A 24,704-nucleotide genomic window follows, 5' to 3' on the forward strand; every position below is an offset into this window, starting at 1 on the left:
AGCTTCTCAGTGACACATCACGTATGTAACACAACATTTACTCTTCTTTACTTACCAAGATCTTTCCTTTACACACCAATTTAATAACATCTCGATTACAGATAACTTCCTCTCCATGCAACACAACTTTTAACAACACGCTAGAATCCAGCGCGCACCGGCAAGAACATGGCATGCCACTACAGCTCCTCTTCACAAACAGTAAAAGAAGATGTCTCGTCCCAGCTATGATGCTCCAACTCTGTAGTAATGTACTTTCTCATTTAATCCCTCCACTGCAGATTATACCATAAGCAGCACCATTCTATTTCACCAGGCCAGCAGCACAAAACGACAAGTTCGTCCCGAGGTCCTTTATGTTGTCGTTTACGGAATAGTATCAGTTTTAACTCTCACTAGCATCTCACACAAGTTTTCACATAGTATTCAAAGCTACATGAAGTTAACAGAACTAAAAAGTGAAAGATTCTAACCCGCAACATATTCCCTGTTAATACAATTATCAACAAATAACTGCAGTCCTTGTGGCCATTCACAATGCACCGTATACTCAACGACACCCAATGAGTCTCCGTCCATGCCAACCAAATTCTACGTACTTATTGAGCCATATTCATGAACCCGGGACTTCAACCAGACAACTTCCAGTATAACTACGCCTTTAGAACCTCATTTGACATTCTTGAATAAACGGTGGAATATTTTTCCCTATGGTTATGAACTCTGCATATTACTGATAGTGTTAATGCTGCAATTGTCAACCAACGGCTAAAACAATGGGACGCACTTGATACCAGACTTTTTGTATCCCTTCTCCCCAAGATGCTCCCTTGTAAATATGCACTATAAGCTTGTTATTTCACAACTGTTCAATTGGATATTGTAAAATTACTGTATAGTTACCCTGTCAACCTGTAATCGTTCAACCAACGGCAGTAATTAGTGTATGAACATTGACGCCAGACACTTTATACCCTTCCTCGCCTATCTGTTTCCATGTAAATATATGTATAAACTTTATAATTTCCTATGATTTCCTAATAGAGTAGCGTCAATTATTCTTCAGACGACCACTGCTGGACTCTGCTAAATACCCTGTGATTTTACGCATTGTGCCGACTACTGTGTCTATAAACATATATTGTTTATCATCAATGAACATGTTTTTCTTTTTTTTTGACTTTCCCATTATAACATGTTAAGTTTGTATCTTAGTGTTTACAATTTAATTACCAATGAGTACCTGATTTATGCCTTGAGGAGGTACTATGACTGATGATGCCCTCAATGAAGGGCAAAACATGTCTCAATAGGAAATAATAATAAATTCCTAAGTGTTTAAAAATTTATAATGTACTGAATAGGTGATACAATAAACCCCCTAGCATCCTGTGCATAATTGTTGAAAAATGTAAGATTGTGATGTTTTGTTGACTACAACTGAGAATACCCCTTAAAAATTTTAGAAAAAAAGCACTGAATATACTAAATAAACTTTGGCTTTTGGATCTTCTCATCAATACCTCGTTCAGCCTTGAGGTGCTGCTGCTTATTAAAGGATATCTTTCATAACCGCCAGCATTGCCAGTCATGGTTCATCTTGGGACTCACTGCAGCTGAGAGCACATACCATCTCATTTACACTCAAAAAACCTGTTTAACATATACCGTATAATCCCGAATACCACCCGCACTTTTTTCCCCAAAATCTTGGTTCTAAATCTTGAGAATGGGTCTTATTCAAGCCGTTCATCCTAGTAAATATTTACTACGTTTACATGGAGTATTGAAATAGATTTGAATATGGTTACCATACTCAATATACAACATGTAAACGGGCATTCAGGTCGTATTGTGTTTTAGTTGTGTTCTAGAAAACAAGATCGATTTTTTCTCAATACGGTTACAGCGGCATGTAAATGCGAAATGTAAGATAATGAAATATGGTAAATCAAACAATATGGGTAAATATGTGGAAAAATATGAAAGCCACTGCTGCGGATGCTCGATCGTAATTTGTTTCACAAGTGTTGCTGGCATGCTGGCTGCACGAATAGCTGATCTTGCAGGATATCATACTTTGCGAGAGTAGAGACCGTTGGTTACGGAAGTACCTTGCTCACATCGTGTTCCACATCTGTCCCATAAAAGTGCTGTCTCGATAGTAAGCGATGGATTCAAAATGGTGTCTGTGGTCATTTACTGTGCATGAGAAACTTAAAGTTGTAAGCGAAGCTGAAATATACGGAAATCGTGCCATTGGCAGAAAGTACGATATTGATGAATCGTGTATTCGTGATTGGCGGAAGAAGGAAAAACTTCTAAAAAGTAACAGTTATTGCAGAGCATTCCACGGACGGAGTGCAGTGTTTCCAGAAATTGAAGAACGACTCCACAAATTTGTAATAGAAAAGTGTGAGTTAGGATATGGTGTTTCTAGTGAAATGTGTCAACTGAAAGCACTAGAGATCTCAAAAGAACTCAAAACACACGGTTTTACTGCAAGCCGCGGATGGATCCGAAACTTTTACCGGAGAAAGGGATTGTGCATTCGGAGACATATGTCTGTTTCACATCTCCCTGGGGCATATGAAGAAAAATGAACAGGCTTTCAGCATTACATTATTCATTTGGGGAAGCAAAATTCTTATTTGTTGTCGCACATTGGGAATGCTAACCAGACACCAGTCTATTTTGAAATGCCGTTGGAAAATACAGTGGATACGAAGGGTTCTAAAAGTTCTAAAAGTGTAAGCATCAGGGCAGAATTTTCCAACTCTGACTGTACAAGTCTTGTTCTTCTAGGATTTATGAAACCATTTCACAACTTATACCTAAACAAAGTCAAGGTTACTGTACCAGCAGTAACAGACAAAGTAGTAAAGCAGGCCAATGACGTTCGATGTTAGGCCCCTTTAAACAACAAGCATCATCATCAATCGTAAAGCGACTGGGGTAGTATGCGCTGAAGTTTTGGAAGTGCAATGTTTAAACTATTGTTAGGGAATATATAGAGTTGTTTTAAAATACTAAAGGGCAGTATACTATAATTTATTATTTAATCATCTGTGCAAGTGTAGAAAAATGTAATTTGAAGGCAGTACAAGTGGTTTCTCAAATTGTAATGTGGTTATACATGTTTAAGAAAATTCTTCCCAAGTGTCTACTTTTCAAAAAATAACTGATAGTTGAGGCTCGTGGTTCATGTAGCATACACACCATGTCCATATATTGTAGTGAAGTTGCTTCTATTAAAATCCAGGGGATTGTACGTATATTTAAGTCTCCAGGAAAAACGTACAGCATTCCAAAGACAATTTTGAACAAAACATTTTGTGTAGAACTTAAATATCTTACAGCAAAGAAACATTAGATATGAAAGAGAAAATTAATTATCTGAGCACCTTTAAATACCACCGACGAAGCCAAGATCGAACCTGCCGAGTTGGAGTCAAAAAGCCAGTGCCTCAACTGTGGCAAAGGTCAAACAAGAAATCACAGACCATGACACATCTTTCAGATTAGCTGATGTTGAACAACTTATGCAAAAGGCAATAGATAGTGTACCTGAAGAAGTGGATTTCTCACATTATACCATCTCTTATAATATTACCTTGAGAGATGAAAGCAACGACTCACAGTTAATTGACATTGAAGATAAAGAGGACACTCCTGAACCACTTGCGGTTTCACTGCTATAAAGCAGTTCAAGAATTAACACCAACGAAGCAAGATTATTATTTCCATAATTTTAATAGTGTTCTTATGTGCTGGGCTCCTATCTGTACACTCCTACACCGCAACCTGCATACACTGGCTTTGGCTACTTCTCATTTATGTCATTAACACTTACACCTAACACCATCAATTTCAAAGATGGGTTGGCTTGAACTGAATGTTGTGTATGATTGTGTATAACAGTTGCTGATCTGAAGAGTGGACCAGCACCTGGGAGATAACACTAAAGTTACCTAGTTCTTCCTATTTTCATATCACTGTCAAATTTATGGTTATTTTGGATCTGTTGTACAGTGTTATGTCCAATCATTCTTTGAATATGAGTCCACATTGATCTTAAAAGGTACATTGTCTGCCTGTGACCTCAATGACTTTTTTACACACATGGCAGTACTGTTATCATTTTATCATTAAAGTAAGGTGCACAAAAGCTCACTGGCAACACATCAGAAATTGAAATTCAGAGCAGCTATTCATGACAGCATTTTGGAATAAAGAGATGTAATCAAATGGAAGACAACATAGCGATAGGAATAGAAAGAATCATACTGCATTGTTCACGTATGAAGCCAGTGAATATATTTCAAAAGTAAAATACAGTGGAAGCTCGATTCTCTGTTTTTGGAGGGACCAAGGGAAAAAAACGTAGAATACAGGAAAAAGGAAAATCCGGGAACGAATGATGAACCATCAACAATTTGGCTAAATGTCACAAAAATGAAATATGTATTATTATTATTACCTTACAACCACTCCTAAACCAAACCAAACTACGTTCCTAATGGACCTTCCACCTACCAAGAGACTGCTGCTCATCCCAAAAGCCTGCAGATAACGAGGTGACAAAGGGTCAGTGTGATGAATCCTCTCGGCCGTTGTTCCTGGCTCTCTAGACCGAGGTCGCCATCTCACAATTCGATAGTTCCTCAATTAAAGGTAATCGTAGAACGAGTAAACCTGGAACTAGCCCTCATATGCAGGTAAAAATGCGTGACCTGGCTGGGAATCGAACCCAAGCCCTCCAGGTGGGAGGCAGGCAAGTTAGACCGTGAGGCCAGCTTCAAACATTAATTACCGGTACGCGAGTTTAAAAACTCTGTACTTTACATTCAGTTTTACCGGGGAAACTTTGTCGGTTTCCCGTGAAAACTTCTTTCAGTTCAGCAACTTTGATCAGCTAAACTCTTTGACAATCTAATTACGCCAAGCCAAACAACAATCGACCACAAGTAGTTCTCTAATCTAATAAAATAAAGCACATTAGATACAAAAGCGCCCAACATGATGGTGAAATCCCTTGTTTTTTAATCTTCCATTTTAATTTGGTCACCGGTATATAGTTCGTAGTCAGTTGATGGAAATCTTGTACCGCGTAAATTAGGCCTAGATCAACTTTTGAAGGTTGTGATGAATTCAAGAATATTTGTTTCGAATGTATCGATTCTCAAAAGTTCTCGAATGCATTATATCCAATTCTGCCCGTCACTAATCACAATCAAATTCGAAAGAGAAAAAATATAATAAAAACTTCAGAAATTATGGTTATTCGTGACCTTGAGCTCAGCTGCAAAGGGTGCTCACTGTTCAAGTTTGTACGAGTGCGAAATGCTGCAAACTTTTCAAATGTAACACGCTCAAATAAAACAACTGCAGTTTTTATAACATTTTAACGCAAAAACATGAAATTCCCAGTCTTATATTAGGACCAAAACAGTAATGGGTAATCCCAAAACCTCCCATGACATTATATATGTAAGGTGCAACATCTGTCCTGGTCTCGATAACAATCGTATACGATATTAAAATACTAAATTTGTGTTAAGAAGGAGCAGTTTCGATTCCTGCCTGAAAGCCCAGTGACTATACAATGCCCTGAGGGAAGTGCTGAAAACCTGTTCGGCGATACGATCGAAAAAAGTGGACATAATGTAGATATTTTGCAAGTACGAACATTTGATGAAACTTGTTCCGTCTTCAAGTAGAGCTGTCGAAATGCTCTCTGTCTCCTTCCAATTGTTGTGGCCATTCTCTGTGTTACGATTTCCGAGGTTTCTCTAAACAATACCACCCGAATGTGATGTTAAGATGGTCCCTTGTGCAAGTTCACCACCGATCGCTTTTCCAGTAGAGTAAAAAAATTATCGCAATGACGGGACGTTAACACCAAGATCTGTAAGTATGCCATAGCTGTCCTTTCGTGAGATCCAATTTCTTGAAAAACGCATGATCGAGGATTTAGCATTGATGGGACTGAATTTCTGGACAGTTGATCCGGGAAATCGTTTCTTTGAGGAATGGATAATGCAGGATTTTTACAACGCAATTTAATTAGGATGCTCGCGGTAACACATAATTTGAATGAATAATACGGGAAAACGTAGTCCGGGAACGTATAATTGAGGTTCTACTGTATATACATTGTCGCCAGTGAATATCTTTCAAATGTAATATATATATGGGCTTATATATAACTGAATGATTGAAGCCTATGGCCAAAAATGTAAGATTTATTTCAGAAATCCAATCAAAGGCACAGAATTTAGATAAAGACCCCACTTGTAGAGCACAGTTCTTGGCATGGTATCAGTTGCACTGTTTCTTCCACAGCTTGCAAATACAGTTGATGACTGGGTCATGAAAGCTAGGTTATGCATAATTATGGAAGCAATGGACAGCAAAGCTTGTAATGAAATGTCTAGGACTATAATTTGTTGTTTCTAACCTGTCACTAGGACAGAAAGTGTGTGTGAGCACATGAGCTCTCTCTCTCCACCCACCCTCTCTCTCAGCTTCCTCGGTACTAATTACCAAATATTCTTTTTTTTTTTTTTTTTTTTTGCTAGGGGCTTTACGTCGCACCGACACAGATAGGTCTTATGGCGACGATGGGATAGGAAAGGCCTAGGAGTTGGAAGGAAGCGGCCGTGGCCTTAATTAAGGTACAGCCCCAGCATTTGCCTTGTGTGAAAATGGGAAACCACGGAAAACCATCTTCAGGGCTGCCGATAGTGGGATTCGAACCTACTATCTCCCGGATGCAAGCTCACAGCCGCGCGCCTCTACGCGCACGGCCAACTCGCCCGGTCCAAATATTCTTGAAAGATAATTATGTCATCTGTGGGATACAACAGAACATCATGTACCAAAAAACAAGATGAAGGAATATTGGTATCAGTATTTTGATATAGCAATAGGGTGATTGAAGATTTATGTTATGGTACTGGTGACATACTAGAACACAATCCGAACACTAGAGAGTATAAGAAGGATGGCAGCCTTGGTGACCGACATTAAGGTTGTACTGAGCAATTGATCGTATATCAGAATCCTATTACAAACAGAGAAAAACTTCAGTTGACAGGTGCTGACCAAACTCAAGTATTTTTTGAAATGCCAGGAAATGTTACTGTGAAAGAGAAGGATACAAAATCATTAGTTAGTTACAAGAGTTAAATACTGGTATTAAAAATAATGTATCTTTACATTAAAAGAAAACTGTTATATTTCTTCGGTTTTATCTCCACGAAGGTACTGGTCTAGAAACTTTGATAGAATTTTCTCTGTTGTAAAAAGACAAACATATGAGCATTTTAAAATTTTGTTGTTAAAAATTCTGTTGCCTAACTCTGTCAAATTTCATCATTCTTTAGTCTTTAGTTTTCTTTTAATTTCTCCCACACATTTTCAATAAATACCTTTTATACAGCAGAGATGAAATTCCTAAGAGGTATCGAGGGCAAGACCAGAAAGGATAGAATTAGAAATGAAGAGATAAGGAAAAGGACAGGAATCTTGAAACTTCAAGACAGGATAGAAACAACAAAGCTAAAGTGGTATGGGCATATGATGAGAATGGGAGAAGAGAGAGAGCAAAAAAAAAAAAGCTTTTTCAGAGAACTTAACAGGAAAGAGATCACGAGGAAGACCCCGAAAGAGGTGGTCAGATTCAGTGTGGGAGTGCATAGAGAAGAGGAGAGGAAAACCAGAAGATGTACTTAAAAATGGAGAAGAGTGGTGGACAGACAGGCAGCGATGGAGGTCCTTGATTCACAACCCGACTCAGGAAGCTGGAAATAGGAAATGAAGATGATGATGATGACCTTTTATACAATTCTCAAAATAAGGCTAACTCTCTTTCATACTGGAGAACATCTACATTTAAAAAAATAGCATAAGTATTATTTCTATTAAGTTAATTATTTTATTACTGGATTATCACATTCAAATGTAAATAATTCTCTTCTCTAACTTTTATGAAGAGTTAAAATTATATTCCCACTTACTGAACCTTTATGAAGAAAGTATTGGCATTGCTCCACAGTTGGCAATAGGCTGCTCTGTACTATAAAAAGCTGTGTTCTCCAAGTACCAAATGGAAGGACGAGTCTAGTTGATTATAAAAGTCTTGCTCTCCTCCATTCCTAAGTTGTATTTCTAGACACCAAACCCCTTGAGTCAATACGCTCATCACGTAGAGATTGTAAAGCATTTACCAGCAAAACTCAGTTGGGAAGTAACCTACAGTTGAATAAGTTGTGTACTATACCATGATTTGTTATTTCTATGTTGCTCTACGGGTGTGAAAACTGGACCCTGTATAGCCGGAACATCAAGAAACTGGAACGCTTTCATCAACAAAAACTTAGATCCACCATAAACATCAAATGGGATGACTATATAACTAATACAGCAGTTCTCGAGAAAGTAAAGCTAAACAGTAGCAAAACCACCATCGTTGGTCAACGGCTTAGATGGGCAGGCCATATCCATCATATGAGTGACAGCAGACTCCCTCAGTAAATCCTGTATGGTGAACTCAACACTGTCAAGAGGACTCGTGGTGCTCCTCTGAAGCGATACAAAGATCAACTTAAGCAGACCATGAGAAGAGTAGATAGAAACCCAAATACTTGCATACTCTCGCATTGGATCGCCCTCACTGGCGTGCTATCATCTCAGCTGCAATTGCACAGTTTGAGCAGGAATGTTGAAGACGGGAGGAGAAAACCTGCCAGAGAAGGAAGCTACGTCAAACACTGCCACGTCCCCCACCTTCCATCGGATGCAACATGTGTGGCCACATGTTTTATGCAAGAATTGGTCTGATAAGCCTTCAGCGCCAACTTCATCATGTAGACTAAGGATTACGGAACTGCAGGCAAGAATCAAAAATTCGGATACGAGTATCGGCTGCAACTGCCGACGATACCACCAGTAATAATAAATGTTCAACATTTTCTGCATGTTATATATAAAAGGTTCTTGATTCACAAAAAAGAAGTGCGTGAGCCATGGTTGTGAGTTCAGTCTTTAACCAAATACAACAGGGTTTTGGAAAAATTGAAAAGAAAAATTAATGTTTGCAAAAAGGCAGTCAAAATTTTGCCAAGGGCTACGACCATGAAAATATTCTGAAATCCGAAAGATGGTGTGGGAGCATGAAGTCAGGAACAATGGCAACAATGCATCTTGTGAAATGCTACAAATGAAGGAACATGAAATGGTAAAGAATACAAGAATCAACAGTAATAAATTTATTTTAATTTTCTTACAAGTTACCTTTTGATGAAGCAAAGTTATGACTCACGGTTCTCTCTTACACTTAATTCAAATTAAAAATGTGCAGAGGTTGAATTGTGCAGGTTATGCAAGCAAGCAAATAATCTGAAATGTCCACTGAAACAATTAACAATAAGATAGTTTTAGCCTACAGACTCATTATACACAAACTGTTAGGCCAATTTCCAAGAACTGGAATTTAATGCATAAAAGCTGAAGATGATGATTTTTAGAAAAGATTGATTCTGGAAACAGCGATTTGGAAGGCAATGATGACAACTACAACAAGAGCTTGTGAAGAGGGTGACAGCGATGAATAAAAAATCCAATTTATCTTTAAAGCATCTCATTCATAAATGCCAATTTTTTAAATTTTAAAAGTGAGATATTCCTGTTACCGATTTTTCACTTATTTCAGAGATCTACAATGGTATAAAGCCATCTGTATGTCATGTGATACCATAAATGGCAGATTTATATGATGGAAAACATGTACTGGATTACGGTATTTGATGTTCCAATGCACTACTGATGCACTATATATGCAAATATGAGACCCTTCTTCATTTTTCAGCACTAATAAATAGAAAGAAAAAAAGAAGCTCTTATGTAGTTTTCTCTTGCAAATAATGTAATATTTTATGGTACTACTCTCTGGCGGATTAACAAAGGTTAAGCTGGACTGTTGGTAGGGAAAGACGACAATAGAAAGAGGAAGTGTGCTAGTACTATGGATGCAGCAAACATATAACTACATGTTCAGTACGAACGCGCCGTTTGTGAGAATAGTTAATATATGTATAAGTAGAAATTATAATTATTATAAAGGGGTATTTTTAGTATTAAATGAGTATCCAACATTATCCAATGTCCATCTGTATTAGCTTTACGTTGTCACAATGGGCGAAGTTTCTAGACGCTCACAAGGTGTATCATCAAGTCATTTAATTTGGATCAGAGAAGGAAAAGTTATTACAAATGCAATACAGAGTTGTGTGTCTGAGTGCAATTGAGGCACTCTGTTAGTACCTATAGCATACCCTAATAAAATTTGTTTTCTTGCTAGTTGCTTTACGTTGCACCGACACAGATAGGTCTTACGGTGACGATGGGATAGGAAAGGCCTAGGAGTTGGAAGGAAGCGGCCGTGGCCTTAATTAAGGTACAGCCCCAGCATTTGCCTGGCATGAAAATGGGAAACCACGGAAAACCATCTTCAGGGCTGCCGACAGTGGGATTCGAACCCACTATCTCCCGGATGCAAGCTCACATCTATTTACACAGATACAAGTCCCACAATAATTCAACGAATAAGAAAGCAGTGAATGGACAAGCCTGAATGTACTTTAGCATCCCTGATGAAGGAGCAACCAAGTAAACAGAAAGTGGAAGTAGACAGGTTTCATAGAGGTGTGATTCGCCTGAATATGGAAGACTTTAGAATCAAACAAAGTCGTACCAAAGTGTTAGAGAATTACTGTCTGCGATCAAGGAAAAAAACAGTTTCCCTTGGCAAAAAGATGTTCTCAGGAATACATTACGGCATGTGGGATTCGTTTGGAAGCGTTCAGTGATTAAGAGGAAGGTACCAGTATACAGACGCAACATTATAAGTTGGAGAAGTTGCTATTTAATGAAAATGCAACAGTTCAGGGCAGATGGGAAGCCAGTGTTTTTCCTTGAGAAAGGTGGGTGGACTATAACCTAACATTTCATAAATGTTGGCAAGACCCTGGCATACATTGTGTGATGAATACCATAAGTGGAATTAATAGACTAATTGTAATTCACATTGGATAAATGACGGGTTTTTACCCTGCGCACACTCATATACAAGGCATGGAGCACGATTAGCAATTATCTCGGCCAGATGAACTACGAGAATTTTTTAAAATGGATCACTCTTCAAGTAGTACCTAATTTATCACTAGTCAGTGTAATCATAAAATACAACGCACCCTACCACCAGAAGGAACACAACAAAGCTCCTGGAAGAAGTGCTAGCAAAGGAATCATAGTAAGAGTGTCTAAAGTTAAATGGGTTCCTTGTTGGTACATCCATGAATAAAACAGTCCTTTTCGATAAAACTGAAATTCGGATTCCTAGGGAAAAAGTGTTTAAAATGGACATAGCATTCTAAGACAACCACCAAACATGTGTGAACTCGCAGCCACAGAGTTGGAATGGGATAAACTGAAAAACTAATGTAGCAGACAACATTAATATGACACAATTTCGTGATAGAGTCTTAGATGGCATACGTCAAATTAAACGGGTTACTGCAATCACGTTAGGAAGATAGAAGAAAAATACTGAGAGTGGGATGGACTATGGGAAATGCAATGGAAAGTCATCCACGTGGACACCAGTAATGCAGATGATGTCCAATGAGGAACAGGAGAAGAATCAGTGGGTGATTCAGCTTGTTAAATCAGTAAGTCAATATTTTTACAACACACAGTAGGAATGATTGTGAGCAACTACTAGACAAGTGGAGGGGACACACCAACTTGGCCTTGGATATTCCACCAGGCAGGAAGTTTAGTTTAATTCCTTTAACACTACTGTTAGATGATTAGTGCACAATGATTTCTTCCAAATTGCCCAACCTCTATTATCAATCCCTATACCATGCTGCAACTCGTTTAACGGCCTTAGATATCTCCTACTTTTAAAATTTCAAATTCATATTTTAAATACACCATGAGCAAATTGTTACCAATCTATTCAATACAGAATAATGAAATATTCTATAACATACCTACCCTTAAACGATTCTTTCTCTCTCTGAGCTCCCGTTTCAATCTCAAGAACTCCTCACCAGACAACTTTTTCTTCCCAGTTGCAGATAATTCTTCATTAGCTGGATGACTAGGCTCCTCCCTTACTTGCACGTTCACGTGCTCCGTGTGTTCGGAAACGCAACTGTGGTCTGCTGTTACAGTAAGAAGATCCTGTTAACACAATGTTTACCAAGTTCAAAATCAATGAAAGACAAGAAAGAAAACTGAGATGAATGCTTGAGTACTGTAGTCTATTTCTTTCTTATTTATTTACTGAAGTTTATAGCTATGTAGTCAGATCTCTCTTGAGCTTACTAATCTATAATGAGGATTGGGGTACCAAATCTAAGATGCCAGATACAAAAAACAATGGAGAGGCTGCCTTCATCAAATTTAAAATAATAATAATAATAATAATAATAATAATAATAATAATAATAATAATAATAAAATAATAACAACAGTAATAAAATTCCCTTCATAAAATCAAATGATCATAAATATGAGGCACTGCGAATAGCAATGCTCCAACTGCATCTTTTTTGTTTCTTCTTGCAATGGATTTACTGAATCCTTCTCTATCTCTCTGTTATGTGGACAATAAGATACACTTTAAAAATAGACCAATTTGTTATAGTACTCTCGTTCAAGAAACTAATAGTGTCTTTAAGACAACAGACAAAAAAAATTATTTTTGTACTAAGTAGTACATTTATCTGGCAAAATACTTGAAAACAATAATTGTTTTATTATTTATAACAATCTTGTTCAACAATGCACAAATATTTTAAATCTTTGAAGGCAGCCATTTTCATTCACAAATTTTATATATTCACTTTACTGTATTCTCTTTTCAATAGATAGATGGATAATGCCTTTTATTGGTGGTGAAGTTAGGGCTCAAGGCCCTCTTTTACACTTAACCACTAGAAGAGTATACATTTACATAACTTATAATTTTGAATACAAATAAAACAATATTAATAGCAATAATAATAATAATAATAATAATAATAATAATAATAATAATAATAATAATAATAATAATAATAATAATAATAATAATAATAATAATAATAATAGTACCGGGAGGTACACCTCAACTCCGCACATTCAAAAGAAGCGCCTTAATGAACTCTATCTATCCAACAAATGTGAAACTACTACTACTTAAAGTTGAAACTTTAATCAGAAAATGTCACTACTGAAATATTGAGTAACTGTGTTATTCTGAAGTTGCCTGGATTTATTTGCCGTGTGTTTGTTTACTTCAAGAAGTTTGGACATGTCTCCATAGATGTCATTACCAAAAACTATGGTCATGCACTCTAGTGCATGGTAAAGGAAGTTGTTATTGAAAGAAATTTTGTGTTTATAGGTTTTCTCAACTTTCATTTGTTTTTTATGTAATTCTAGGTTTGCAACACTTCTTTCTCATTCTGCCAGTTTTGAATCTGGCCAATGAAAATTTTTTTGTAATTAATTTGCAGCCTATCACAGGCTTCTTGTTCGGTTTTGGGTGCAACTTTTGAATTTGCCAATAAAATTGAGAGGGTGTGTCCGGACTAGTCCAGAATCCTCTCGAACCTTCCCTGAGGGTATATAAGTCACAGGTTTTCAAGTTTCCTTGTCTCACTGATCGTCGGCTTTCTGAGTGTGTGTGTTAAGGCAGGAAGTGGGACGCCTCATTCTTCGGCAGGCAGAACAACAGCCAGGTAATGGCCACCTAAATTCTATCTTTCTTGCTGTCTCTGCATACTTATCCAAGGGGAAGGTCCGAATTTCTAACTATGTAATTAACCTTTCTAAAATTTAACGCTTTGTTTGGCTAACGTAAAAATTTCATAAAGTCTTTAAATGTAAATAGGGGATAGAGAGTTCCCCTTCAACCTGGTTCGAGGTGACTACGACTTTGCAACTGTTTTTCTTCTTTTCTGTAATGTCTTAAAGTAACTTTCATACGAGTCACCTCAGTAGCTTGGGATTAGCCCCTGCATCACTGGGCCGAGAGCCCTGTTAGGATTTTATTCTTCATTTCGGAGTGCAAGTATACGCCTCCATTCATTTTGTGTTCGGGCCATTAATCTAACCTGTTCTTTTTCCATGAAGGCCCAGTAGGTTGGGTAATAGATACCCCTGTGTAAAAGTTATTTCAATTGTAAATAGTGCCTAAAGAGGCCAGAGATCATAAAGTTTCGTGTAATGCTACCTTAAGTGGGCGGTTAAAATTTGGTCAATGTTAGACAGAGTATAGGCTCTTTCCTAAAATTCTGTAATATTGAGGATTGCCTCTGAAAGGCTAGAGATTGTAACTTTTGGGGCAAAGTTCTCTTGAATTGGGGGATTTCTGCCCTTGCCTAAATTATTCCTCACTTTGTATTGTAAATTTTGTAAACTTGAGCTTGTAGCTCAGAACTTGTAAATCTGGGGCTTGAAGCCCAAAGCTGTTAAATTCCCTATTCTGGGGTGTTCCACCCTTGTAAATGAATTGGCATTGTACCTGAGATTCATTGTTTTTTTTTTTTCCTAGTGAAGACCTTGTTAATCTTGGTGTTTTTTTTTTTTTTTTTTTTTTTTTGAAAGAAATATAATCTTCATTTAAAGTTTTCATTCAAATTTTGATATTGTAGTTAGACCCATTCAAGCCCACACCTTCTTTCACCTCTCTGCATTCCACAGATATCCCGGAACAATAATAATGAAAAAATCCTTAATTTTAAAATACACAAAATAAAGTACACTTAAATGATGTAGGCCTAACTACAGTAATCCATTCATTCATATCATTCATTCCTTCATTCACTCAACAATTATTCAGCAAGTCAGCGGGATCAACCCAGCAAATGCTCGTGGCAAACCACTTTAAACTTGCGATGAGAAGGATTGTCTCTAATGTTCGCAGGTAACAAATTCCATGACCTAGACACAGAGATTATGAAGGAGTGGTTGTACACAGCAGTGCGGTTTATAGGTATGGCAAGAGAGGAGCCAGATCTTGTATTGTGTTCATGATAGGACGAGAGGTAAGGAAAAGATGAAGACAGATAGTCGGGAGTATTAGTGGAAAGTATTTTGTGCAAAAGTGATAGCATGTGAAGTTCACGGTGCTGGTGAACTCGAAGCCATGACAGCTCCTTATAATAAGGCGATATATGAGCATCATATCACAGATTAAAGATATATCTTACACAGCTGTTCAGGCTCCGGTCCAGTTTCTTGTTACTGTCGCAGGTTAATTCAGTCAACACAGTGTTACAGTAGTCAAATATAGGTAGTATCAGAGAGCGAATTATTTGTGCTTTAAGCCGAACAGAGAATACTTTAGCGAACCGTTTCAGGGGATATAAGCATTTATGTACTTTATTTCATGTGCTTATCACCTGTTGCGTCCAATTTAGGGTCTCAGTCATAGTAATTCCTAAGTTAGTCACTGAAGTAGAGTAGGGTATGATTTTATTGCTTAAAATTATTGGGAAGATGCCCTGTTGCTTGAGGGAATATAGGTTTTCACTGGTACCGATAATAACTTGAGTCTTATTTCGGTTCATTAATAAACTGTTTTTATTTGCAACGTCACTAAGATGTTGAAGGTCGGAATTTATTTTAGTAATTGCAGTATCAATATCACTCGGTTTTGAATGATAGTAAATTTGTACATCATCCGCATACACTTGCAACTTGCAGAATTTAAGAGCTTTTGATATATCATTAATTTGGATGATAAACAACAGTGGTCTGAGAACCGACCCCTCAAGGACACCGAGGGTCTTACTTTGCCATCCTGAACTCAAATTTCCAACTGTCACACGTTGCCGGCGATTTTCAAGGTAAGATGAAAAGAAACAAAGTGATACACTATTAAAATTTAGCTCTCGAAGTTTCTGAACTAGTAACTGAATACTGAAGGCACTACGGAGATCTAATAATGTCAGTACAGTTATGTCCCGTTAGTCCATTGCACATCTGATATTATCTGCCACTCGTAGTAAAGCTGTCGCAGTGCTATGTCCTTTCCTGAGGCCGGATTGAAAGGGATTAAGGAGGGAATGCTTGGTAAGGTATTCAGTAACTTGTGTACGAACTAGACATTCAAGCACCTGGGATAAGGGTAGTAGGATGGATACTGGATGATAATCTGAAGGAGAATCTAACTTGGAGCTCTTCAGGATGGGTCTAATTAATGCATCTTTCCAAACATCTGGGAAAACTCTGTTTGTCAAGCAGTAGTTAAATATATGAGTTAGTACTGGCAGAACAGCTCCTAAGATATCCTTAATAAGCGATATAGGAATGTCATCATTACCTGTGGCATTAGATGTAATAGAGTATATCACACCTTTAACTTCATTCTTTTTTTAATTTTTTTAATTTAGCTATTTGCTTTACGTCGCACCGACACAGATATGTCTTATGGCGACGATGGGATAGGAAAGGCCTAGGAATGGGAAGGAAGCGGCCGTGGCCTTAATTAAGGTACAGCCCCAGCATTTGCCTGGTGTGAAATTGGGAAACCACGGAAAACCATTTTCAGGGCTGCCGACAGTGGGGTTCGAACTTAACTTCATTCGAGCTGACATTTCTACATTTACACAGACTGCTGTTGTAACAAGGGTAGTGAATTTTTAGGGAAGGAGGTAGAGGCTATTCTTGGCCGTGTGAAATGATCATTTAAAACCTCTAGCGATATGCTTGGTACATGTTGCTCTACGGCTTTACCTATACCTAACGTGCGTATTTTACTCCATTTTTGTCTCGGGCTGTTATTGTTCATCAGTTCCTAAAGTATTTATATTTAGAATTACTAATTAACTGCTTGGTTCTGTTTCTCAGAATCTTGTACTGCTTGAAATCGTCTGTGTTATGCGTTGTCACGAATGGACATAGCAGATCTTATCTCGGCCGTTAGCCACGCGGAAGAATGGCGGGTGATTCTTACCTGTTTCTTTGGTGCGTGCTTGTTAAATATTTCCAGTACCAATGAAATGAATTTGTTTAATTTAGAGTTAATGTTCTGAAAATTACATATACTATCCCAAGGCAAGTTATATGCATCATGACATAGTTTATTCCGGTCCATATGTCTTAAGTCTCGTATTGTAATGTAGCGTGGTTTGTACTTAGGTATTCGTGTAGAATAACACACGTACAATAGGTCACGTGAAGAGATGCCAAGAGCAGGGATCTGTCCGTGCTTAATTTCTTTTTGAGGTTGATTTGTCACAAGAAGATCAATTAACGTATGACTTGTGCGGTCAGAGTACTGAACGTGATTAGTAGTGTTGAGGGGTAAAATTGTCATGTTTGCAGCGAGAAATAAATTCAGTAGATTATTCGAGACACTAGTATGCTTCAAAAGGTCAGTGTTAAAGTCGCCCATGATTATAATGTCATCATATGCCGAGATAAGATTTGCTAAGGCCTCTTCAAAATCATAAGTCTGTCTTATTTTAGGTGGCTTGTATACAATCCTAATTAAGCCTAATATCTTTTTATGGCAGTCTAATTCTACAAACATAAATTCCGGTTGCAGTGTAAGACGTGGGTCGGAAGAAGAATTTATCTTACATTTTAGGTCATTTCTGTAATAAAGTACAAGCCCACTGTCTATTTTGTCAATGTGGTCATGGCGCAATATTGAGTATCCATCAAGGTTAGCTGCCGATGATGGCATGCCTGTACGCATCCACCTTTCACTGATTCCAATAATATGTGCATTGTTCACTTCCAAAATAGCCTGAATCTCTTCCATATGAGCTAATAATGACTGGCCATTTAGGTGGCAACAGTGTAACGACTGCGGGTGGCTACTGAGCTGCTCTTGCAACACAAGTCCTGTTGAAGGTGGTAGGGACAAAAGAGAAGGGGAGGGTGAGGGCTGTGGAGAGGAATGCAGGTGTACTGGTCAACAAACATATGAAACTAAGCAGTATGAAAACAAACATTAAGTAAGATGTAAAATAAGCTTACCCGAGCAACCTGGTGAGTAGATCCACTGACTTTAACAAGCACACACACAAATATAAACTAATTACTACACACAATTTCTTTCTCTAAGTTCACAAGTTCATCCTATTCCCTGCAATGTTTTTTAACTGTACCATCATGGATATTTGAAATTTAGTTCCCTCTTAAAACACAAATGCGGCCATCTTGAGTCGAGCATTTCTGCAGTCCCCATAAATCCCCTGCCTGATCAAGGATATGTTTTCTCACACTTGTGATGGACTCAGTTAGCATGAGCCCACTGTCCTTCAAAGCTCGCATCGCACGCCACACTCTGTCACGATCATGGTATCGAAGGAACTTAACGACAGGTCGATTTCCCTGTGAGACCACTTCAGCAGACGTTCGATTTCGGCGGCCTAGCCTGTGGCAGCGATCTACATGAAGAATTGAAAGTTCTACCGAAAGTTTATTTCTCAGTGTGTCCAGCCTTTTAATATAGACGTCCTCGGATGGCTGTTCTGGGACACCATGCAATAAAAGACAGTTTCAGCGACTGTACTGTTCGGCCTCATCCAACACGTTGTCTTATTTCTGGAGCCGATCTTCCAGAGCCTTCAATTCCCCTTTAATCTTGGAGATGTCCGACTCGTTAGCTGAATGGTCAGCTTACTGGCCTTCGGTTCAGAGGGTCCCGGGTTCGATCCCGGGCAGGGTCGGGGATTTTAACCCTCATTGGTTAATTCCAATGGCTCGGGGGCTGGGTGTTTGTGCTGTCCCCCACATCCCTGCAACTCACACACCACACATAACACTATCCTCCACCCCAATAACACGCAGTTACCTACACATGGCAGATGCCGCCCACCCTCATCGAAGGGTCTGCCTTACAAGGGCTGCACTCGGCTAGAAATAGCCACACGAAATTATAATTATTATTATTAGCTTGGAGATGTCTTCGCTGGCCTGTTTCTTGAATGCCTGGAACTCTCCACCAAGCGCTTGGAGCACGTTCGGTGGGTTGGTGGCACTGACTGCTGAGTCTAAGCGAGCTTGAAAGTCTTTCATGCAATCTTCGAAAGCCGATATCTTCTTAGCTACTTCCTTTACAGACATGTTGAGGCACTTAAATATATAACTTTTTAACATGGATTAGCACTTTCAGCTAATTAACTTGCAATTCAAACAGGGTGTAGCAAGAGCAACTTTACCGTCTCACTCGACGCCATCTTACTAAACTACATGAATTGATTATTTATGAAAGGGCATACATAAAAAAAAGAGTAAACTGCTTGGAAATGGCAAAAAATAACTTAATAAATCATCTTGACCATCATTGATGAAAACTAAATCTGTAAATTTTTCCTGCCATATATATGACAAGTTTACATGATTAAAGTTGATCCTTAAGGTAGTTTAACCCATTCGGTGGGTGATACAGCGAGATCCATGCCTACACATCACTTGTTCGGCGGGAAACTTGATATATCCGCCGATTCTTTTTTTTTTTTTTTTTTTTTTGCCAGTTGCCTACCTGCAACTATGTTCTCCCAATACCAATGTGTCATCCACGAGTTGCATCATAAAGAACGTAACCTACGTTCGGGCAAGAATGACCTAAAGCCTAATAGCCTCACGCTGAAGCTTTAGCTCATCGCCTAATCGTCCCTTGGATGCAATAATATTTCTGGAGATTATGAAACAGAGCTCTCTGATGACACATTAGAACTGAGACCTGATTTATTATCCCCAGTCTTGAGTTCTCCCTTCATGACTGGGGTGTGTGTTTACCGCGAGTTACACAAAATTTATTATCGTATGCATTTGTTCTGTAATACAGGCACAACTCATGATTACCTTCCAAACTGCAGAGACCGGGGTTCTATTCTATTCTTTTTCTTACATTTTCTCCGCTAAAATGTCTAAAAGGTACCAGCCCCCACCATTAGAGGAAGATGATTTACGGGTCATGACAAACAAAATGTTGGAATTTAGTGGGGAGGACAGTGATCTTCTTAGTGAAGTACATTCTGCCAAAGGGGAATTCGTAACTGACAGGAATTTACTTGGAACAAGTATTGCAGGCTTGAATGTACAGGGTTCAGGCCTAGCTGATGGGAATGTTCAGTAGTCACGAAAGAGACAACACGTTTGATTCCCGTTCAAGTAGCGACCATGACAGTGACATTGGTGCCGATAATACTGATAATATTACAACCAGTGCAACTTCGTCTACTTAGACTGAAAGTTGATCCAAAATTTCATCATGACGTAAAGGGGGAGTTTTAGGGAAAACAAAACCGAGCAAAATATTTGGATTTTTTTAATGACGAGATATGCCAGAACATAGCTGAACAGACAAAAGATGCCCAGCTGAAAATCGCACATAAAACCCAGTTTAGTATGATGAAACTAAGGAGTTGAGATCAAGACAGGGTCCGGACAAGTAAGAATGAAATAAAGCTTCATATGGGCATACTGTTGCCACAGGAGACTGTATAGAAACCTAAATTAGGACATATTTCTCGCAATCACTTGTTGACTACGCCTATTTTCTACGAGCTGATGACAGAGAAGAGATATCCCCTCACCGGGCTGAGTGGCTCAGACGATTGAGGCGCAGGCAGGCCTTCTGACCCAAACTTGGCAGATTCGAACTTGGCTCAATCCGGTGGTACCTGAAGGTGCTCAAAACTGTCAGCCACGTGTCTGTAGATTTACTGGCATGCAAAAGAACTCCTGCGGGACTAAATTCCTCTACAGCTTTATACATTATTCTGACAATGAGGCATATAATAGACAAATTCCTCCCAAAATATACAAGATAAAGCCAGTATCTGACCACCTGGTAGCAAAATTTTTGGAAGCTTATACTCCTGATGGCAAAGTGGTCAGTTCATGAGAACCTCTTGTTATAGAAAGGGTGGACAGAGTAGAAAGTTTACATACCAAGAAAATGATCGTGTTTCAGAATGGAATCATACAAAGTATGCGAAGCTGGGACAGGTTATGCAACATGATCTGCTTCCATGTGTATCATAATAAACAGCTGTAAAAGACATAACCTTGTGAAGACTGTAAATACTGTAAATATTACCTGTAGTGCAGTGTAATACAGTCCGTGTGTGTCACTTATAAATTGTAGGTATATAAACTGGACCCCTCAAAAGTGCTAACCAAAATAACAGAAAATTTTGTATTTTGTATTATATCTATTCCATTATAAATCTTTTAAGTACATGTAAACCTTGTAAATCTACAATTTACATGTAGAGAATTTTTTTTGTCCAGACAGGTATTGTTAATAAACTGCCTAAAATACTTAGGTATAAGTTATTCAATAAATGGAAACCACAGGTTTGCAATTAGGAAGAAACAAGCTCGGTCTCACAGTGTAAAAGCACGTTCTTGCAAAAATTATTGAAAAATTAAAATATGATTTTTCAACAACTAAATAAAATATATTGAAGTAAATATTTCTCTTAAGGCCTTTCTATAGTTCATTTTAGTCTAAGGTTGTTTCTAAGCAAGTTATTAAATAATTTCTTCAATGAGCGAAATCGCTCCCCACCTGGGAGCGTGCCGGAGTGCACCGAGCTCCCTGCTTAAGGGGTTAATAACAGAAGCATATAAACATTTTTTTAATGAAAAATACTTGACTAGTGCATTTTCATAAACAAAGTTGTATATTTTTAAAAAAAATTATTTAAATTATATATTTATTACCCTTTATTTATTTTCAAGTCTTTGGTGAGTTTTAACAACTTAAGTTTGTACCTCAACAATGTCGTTTAATACCAGATGCATATAAACATTTTTGAAGAATAATTGATTTATGCCTTTCCATAAAGTTATAAGTTTAACATCATCACTAAAATACATATTTCTACAAATTCAGTAAACTTAACAATGTTTCCCTCCATATTACAAAAGATATGGCAGTACCTCAAACTGTGAAATAAAAAGCAACTGGAAAAAGCAGATCCAATTTTCCCAACAATGAGCACAGAAATGTTGTCTGTTGACTTTTGTTTCATAAATAAAAGGTATAAAGAGATGGATGGTTACATACACTTCTAAGGATCAAACTTGCATCCTTACACAACTAAAGGATGTGCTACCCACAAAGAATAGTTTACCACCATACACCTGTTTTCACCAAAAACTGATGTATGGCCTTTCACAAATAATAAATAATAATAACCTACATCACTGTCCATTTCCCTCATCCAGCTCCTGCCAGGTTGTGATGTTTATGGCACCTTTCTCTATCCAACCACCACTGTTGCTCCTTGACTGTTTTCCAATCTAGATTTCTTCTAATTATACTATTCATCATCATTTTCAACCACCCTAGTTTGGGTCTCCCTCTTACCCTACCTCCTACCTGGGTCTCCATCATCCGCTTTGGCATCCTTCCCTCTTCCAACCTCTTAACATGTCCAAACCATCGAAGTTTCTCTCTCTGCATTCTTGATTTAATCAACATTATGAAATAAGATGGCAGTTGGTAATGCTTGTCACATCTCCAGAACCAGGAGAAAATCTATCTGGCCTCTGCTTTGTCTTGATACAAATTTGAAACACAGTTATATAGACCTGAATGAAGAATGTAATAAAGCAAGTGCAATATCTAACCCTAAAACCTATGGCAAATAACAATAATAATAATAATAATAATAATAATAATAATAATAATAATAATAATAATAATAATAATAATAATAAAAACAGTACTGCTCTTATGGACCTACAATGAATGAACACACCCCCTCTTAGACACCCATCATCACCAACCTCGACAGTTGCAGTCGCGTAAGTGCGGCCAGTATCCAGTATTTGGAAGATAGTGGGTTCGAACCCCACTGTCGGCAGCCCTGAAGATGGTTTTCCGTGGTTTCCCATTTTCACACCACGCAAATGCTGGGGGCTGTACCTTAATTAAGGCAATGGCCGCTTCCTTCCCACTCCTAGCTTTTTCCTGTCCCATCGTAGCCATAAAACATATTTGTGTCGGTGCGACATAAAAACAACTTTTAAAAAGAGACACCCATCATTCCTCGTGATTAAGGAATATTATCATGCAATTTATATTATGAAAGACAGAAAAAAGATGAGGCTTTTTTGCCTGTGAGTTATTAAATTAACTGCTTAACATCCTGTATTTCATAAATACATTCGCAGGGAGGAAGCACAATGGTGCTTTCCTTCATTTTCCTTCTGAATTCCTCTAGTACAGTAAAGCGTAACCACACCCGGCCGACTGGAGTGGGGCATTGATGATAAGTAAAGCGTAATACATTACGCTGTGAATCACCGGCAGCTTATCAATGTCCCTATTTATTTGTGTGCGTTCTAATATTCTCGTACTGTACATCAGTTGTTACTGAAGATTTTGATGCTGTAGTGTGCAGCGATACATCACGAGATGACCTGAACTGATACAGAAATTCGCTATGATTTTTACCTAAGTTTGGTTTTGTTATTTAGCTATTGTTTCTAAGCACATTTTATTTTTTACCACTTTTTCTACAATGGCATTTAAATCTTACCATTGTTTTTGTGGGGCGATACAATGGCACAGTAGAACCCGGTGTTGCTTGGGCAAATTTATTAAATGCAATTAACTGCGTTCCCTACCCCACGAGTCTATAAAAATTATGTCGTCTATTTTCTCCCCCAGTTTGCCTTGAACTTAAATACTGAGGTTTTGTATGTGCAGTAGTTTACCCTTGTTGCAGTAAAAACCTATATAAGCCCTCCTACAACCCCTGTACCGTAGATTTCATAAAAAATAATTTGTAGCTTAATATCTTCCCCCTTTTATCTTGAACTTGATTCACAAATTTATGTACCGCCGTTTTCCCAATATGCCCTGGAAACCAAATGAGCTCCCTCTAAACCACCTGTCCCCTTGGGTTCATAAAAATAATTTGCAGCTTAGTCTCTTCCCCTTTTATCTTGAAATTAAGTGTTGTGCTTCAGTGATATACTGTACTGTATATCGTCGCTGCTGGGACAAAAACCTCCTATGTGAAATATTTTAGCTTACAACTTTAGCTAGTAAGGTTCTGTCCTCTAAGGTGCAATATTGTGTGAACATTGTCAAGGCATTCTCGTTCTTCATAACGTATGTGCTGCGGGTCAGTATATCTCCAAAAATATTATCACATAGGAGGTTTTGCCCCGGCAATGACGATATGCTGCTGTTTTCCCGTGAGGCTATTGAGCACAGCTGTTTTATATGGTAATGCTGTCATGAGAGCAATATTGTTTTCTTTTTTTTCCCCTGCTATTTGCTTTACGTCGCACCGACACAGATAGGTCTTATGGCGACGATGGAATAGGAAAGGCCTAGGAATGGGAAGGAAGCGGCTGTGGCCTTCACTAAGGTACAACCCAAGCATTTGCCTGGTGTGAAAATGGGAAACCACAGAAAACCATCTTCAGGACTCCGACAGTGGGGTTCGAACCCACTATCTCCCGGATGCAAGCTCACAGCTACGCGCCCCTAACCACATGGCCAACTCGCCGGTACTGTTTTCTTAACATGGAATGACCTATAATAGCAAAAGCAGAATTCTACTGAATGAATAGCAATGGCTGAGGTAATTTAATTTTGTCAGGTGATACAGACTGTACCGCCAGAGATCTTTAACATGCCAATGGCAGCACAGAGT

The 24,704-nt window shown here is 38.2% G+C and overlaps 1 protein-coding gene across 3 annotated transcripts in view; it reads right to left on the reverse strand.

Annotated features, from left to right (window-relative positions):
- Positions 1–24,704, reverse strand: part of Rexo5 (RNA exonuclease 5) — a 164,989-nt gene that overhangs the window by 105,864 nt on the left and 34,421 nt on the right. For all 3 annotated transcript variants that reach the window (XM_067146856.2, XM_067146858.2, XM_067146857.2), the window contains one exon: positions 12,064–12,252. In XM_067146856.2, coding sequence (XP_067002957.1) covers positions 12,064–12,252 — 189 coding nt within the window. The remainder of the gene's footprint in view (positions 1–12,063; positions 12,253–24,704) is intronic.

The sequence above is a fragment of the Anabrus simplex genome, chromosome 5 (assembly GCF_040414725.1).
Source record: "Anabrus simplex isolate iqAnaSimp1 chromosome 5, ASM4041472v1, whole genome shotgun sequence".
NCBI classification, from domain to species: Eukaryota; Metazoa; Arthropoda; class Insecta; order Orthoptera; family Tettigoniidae; genus Anabrus; species Anabrus simplex.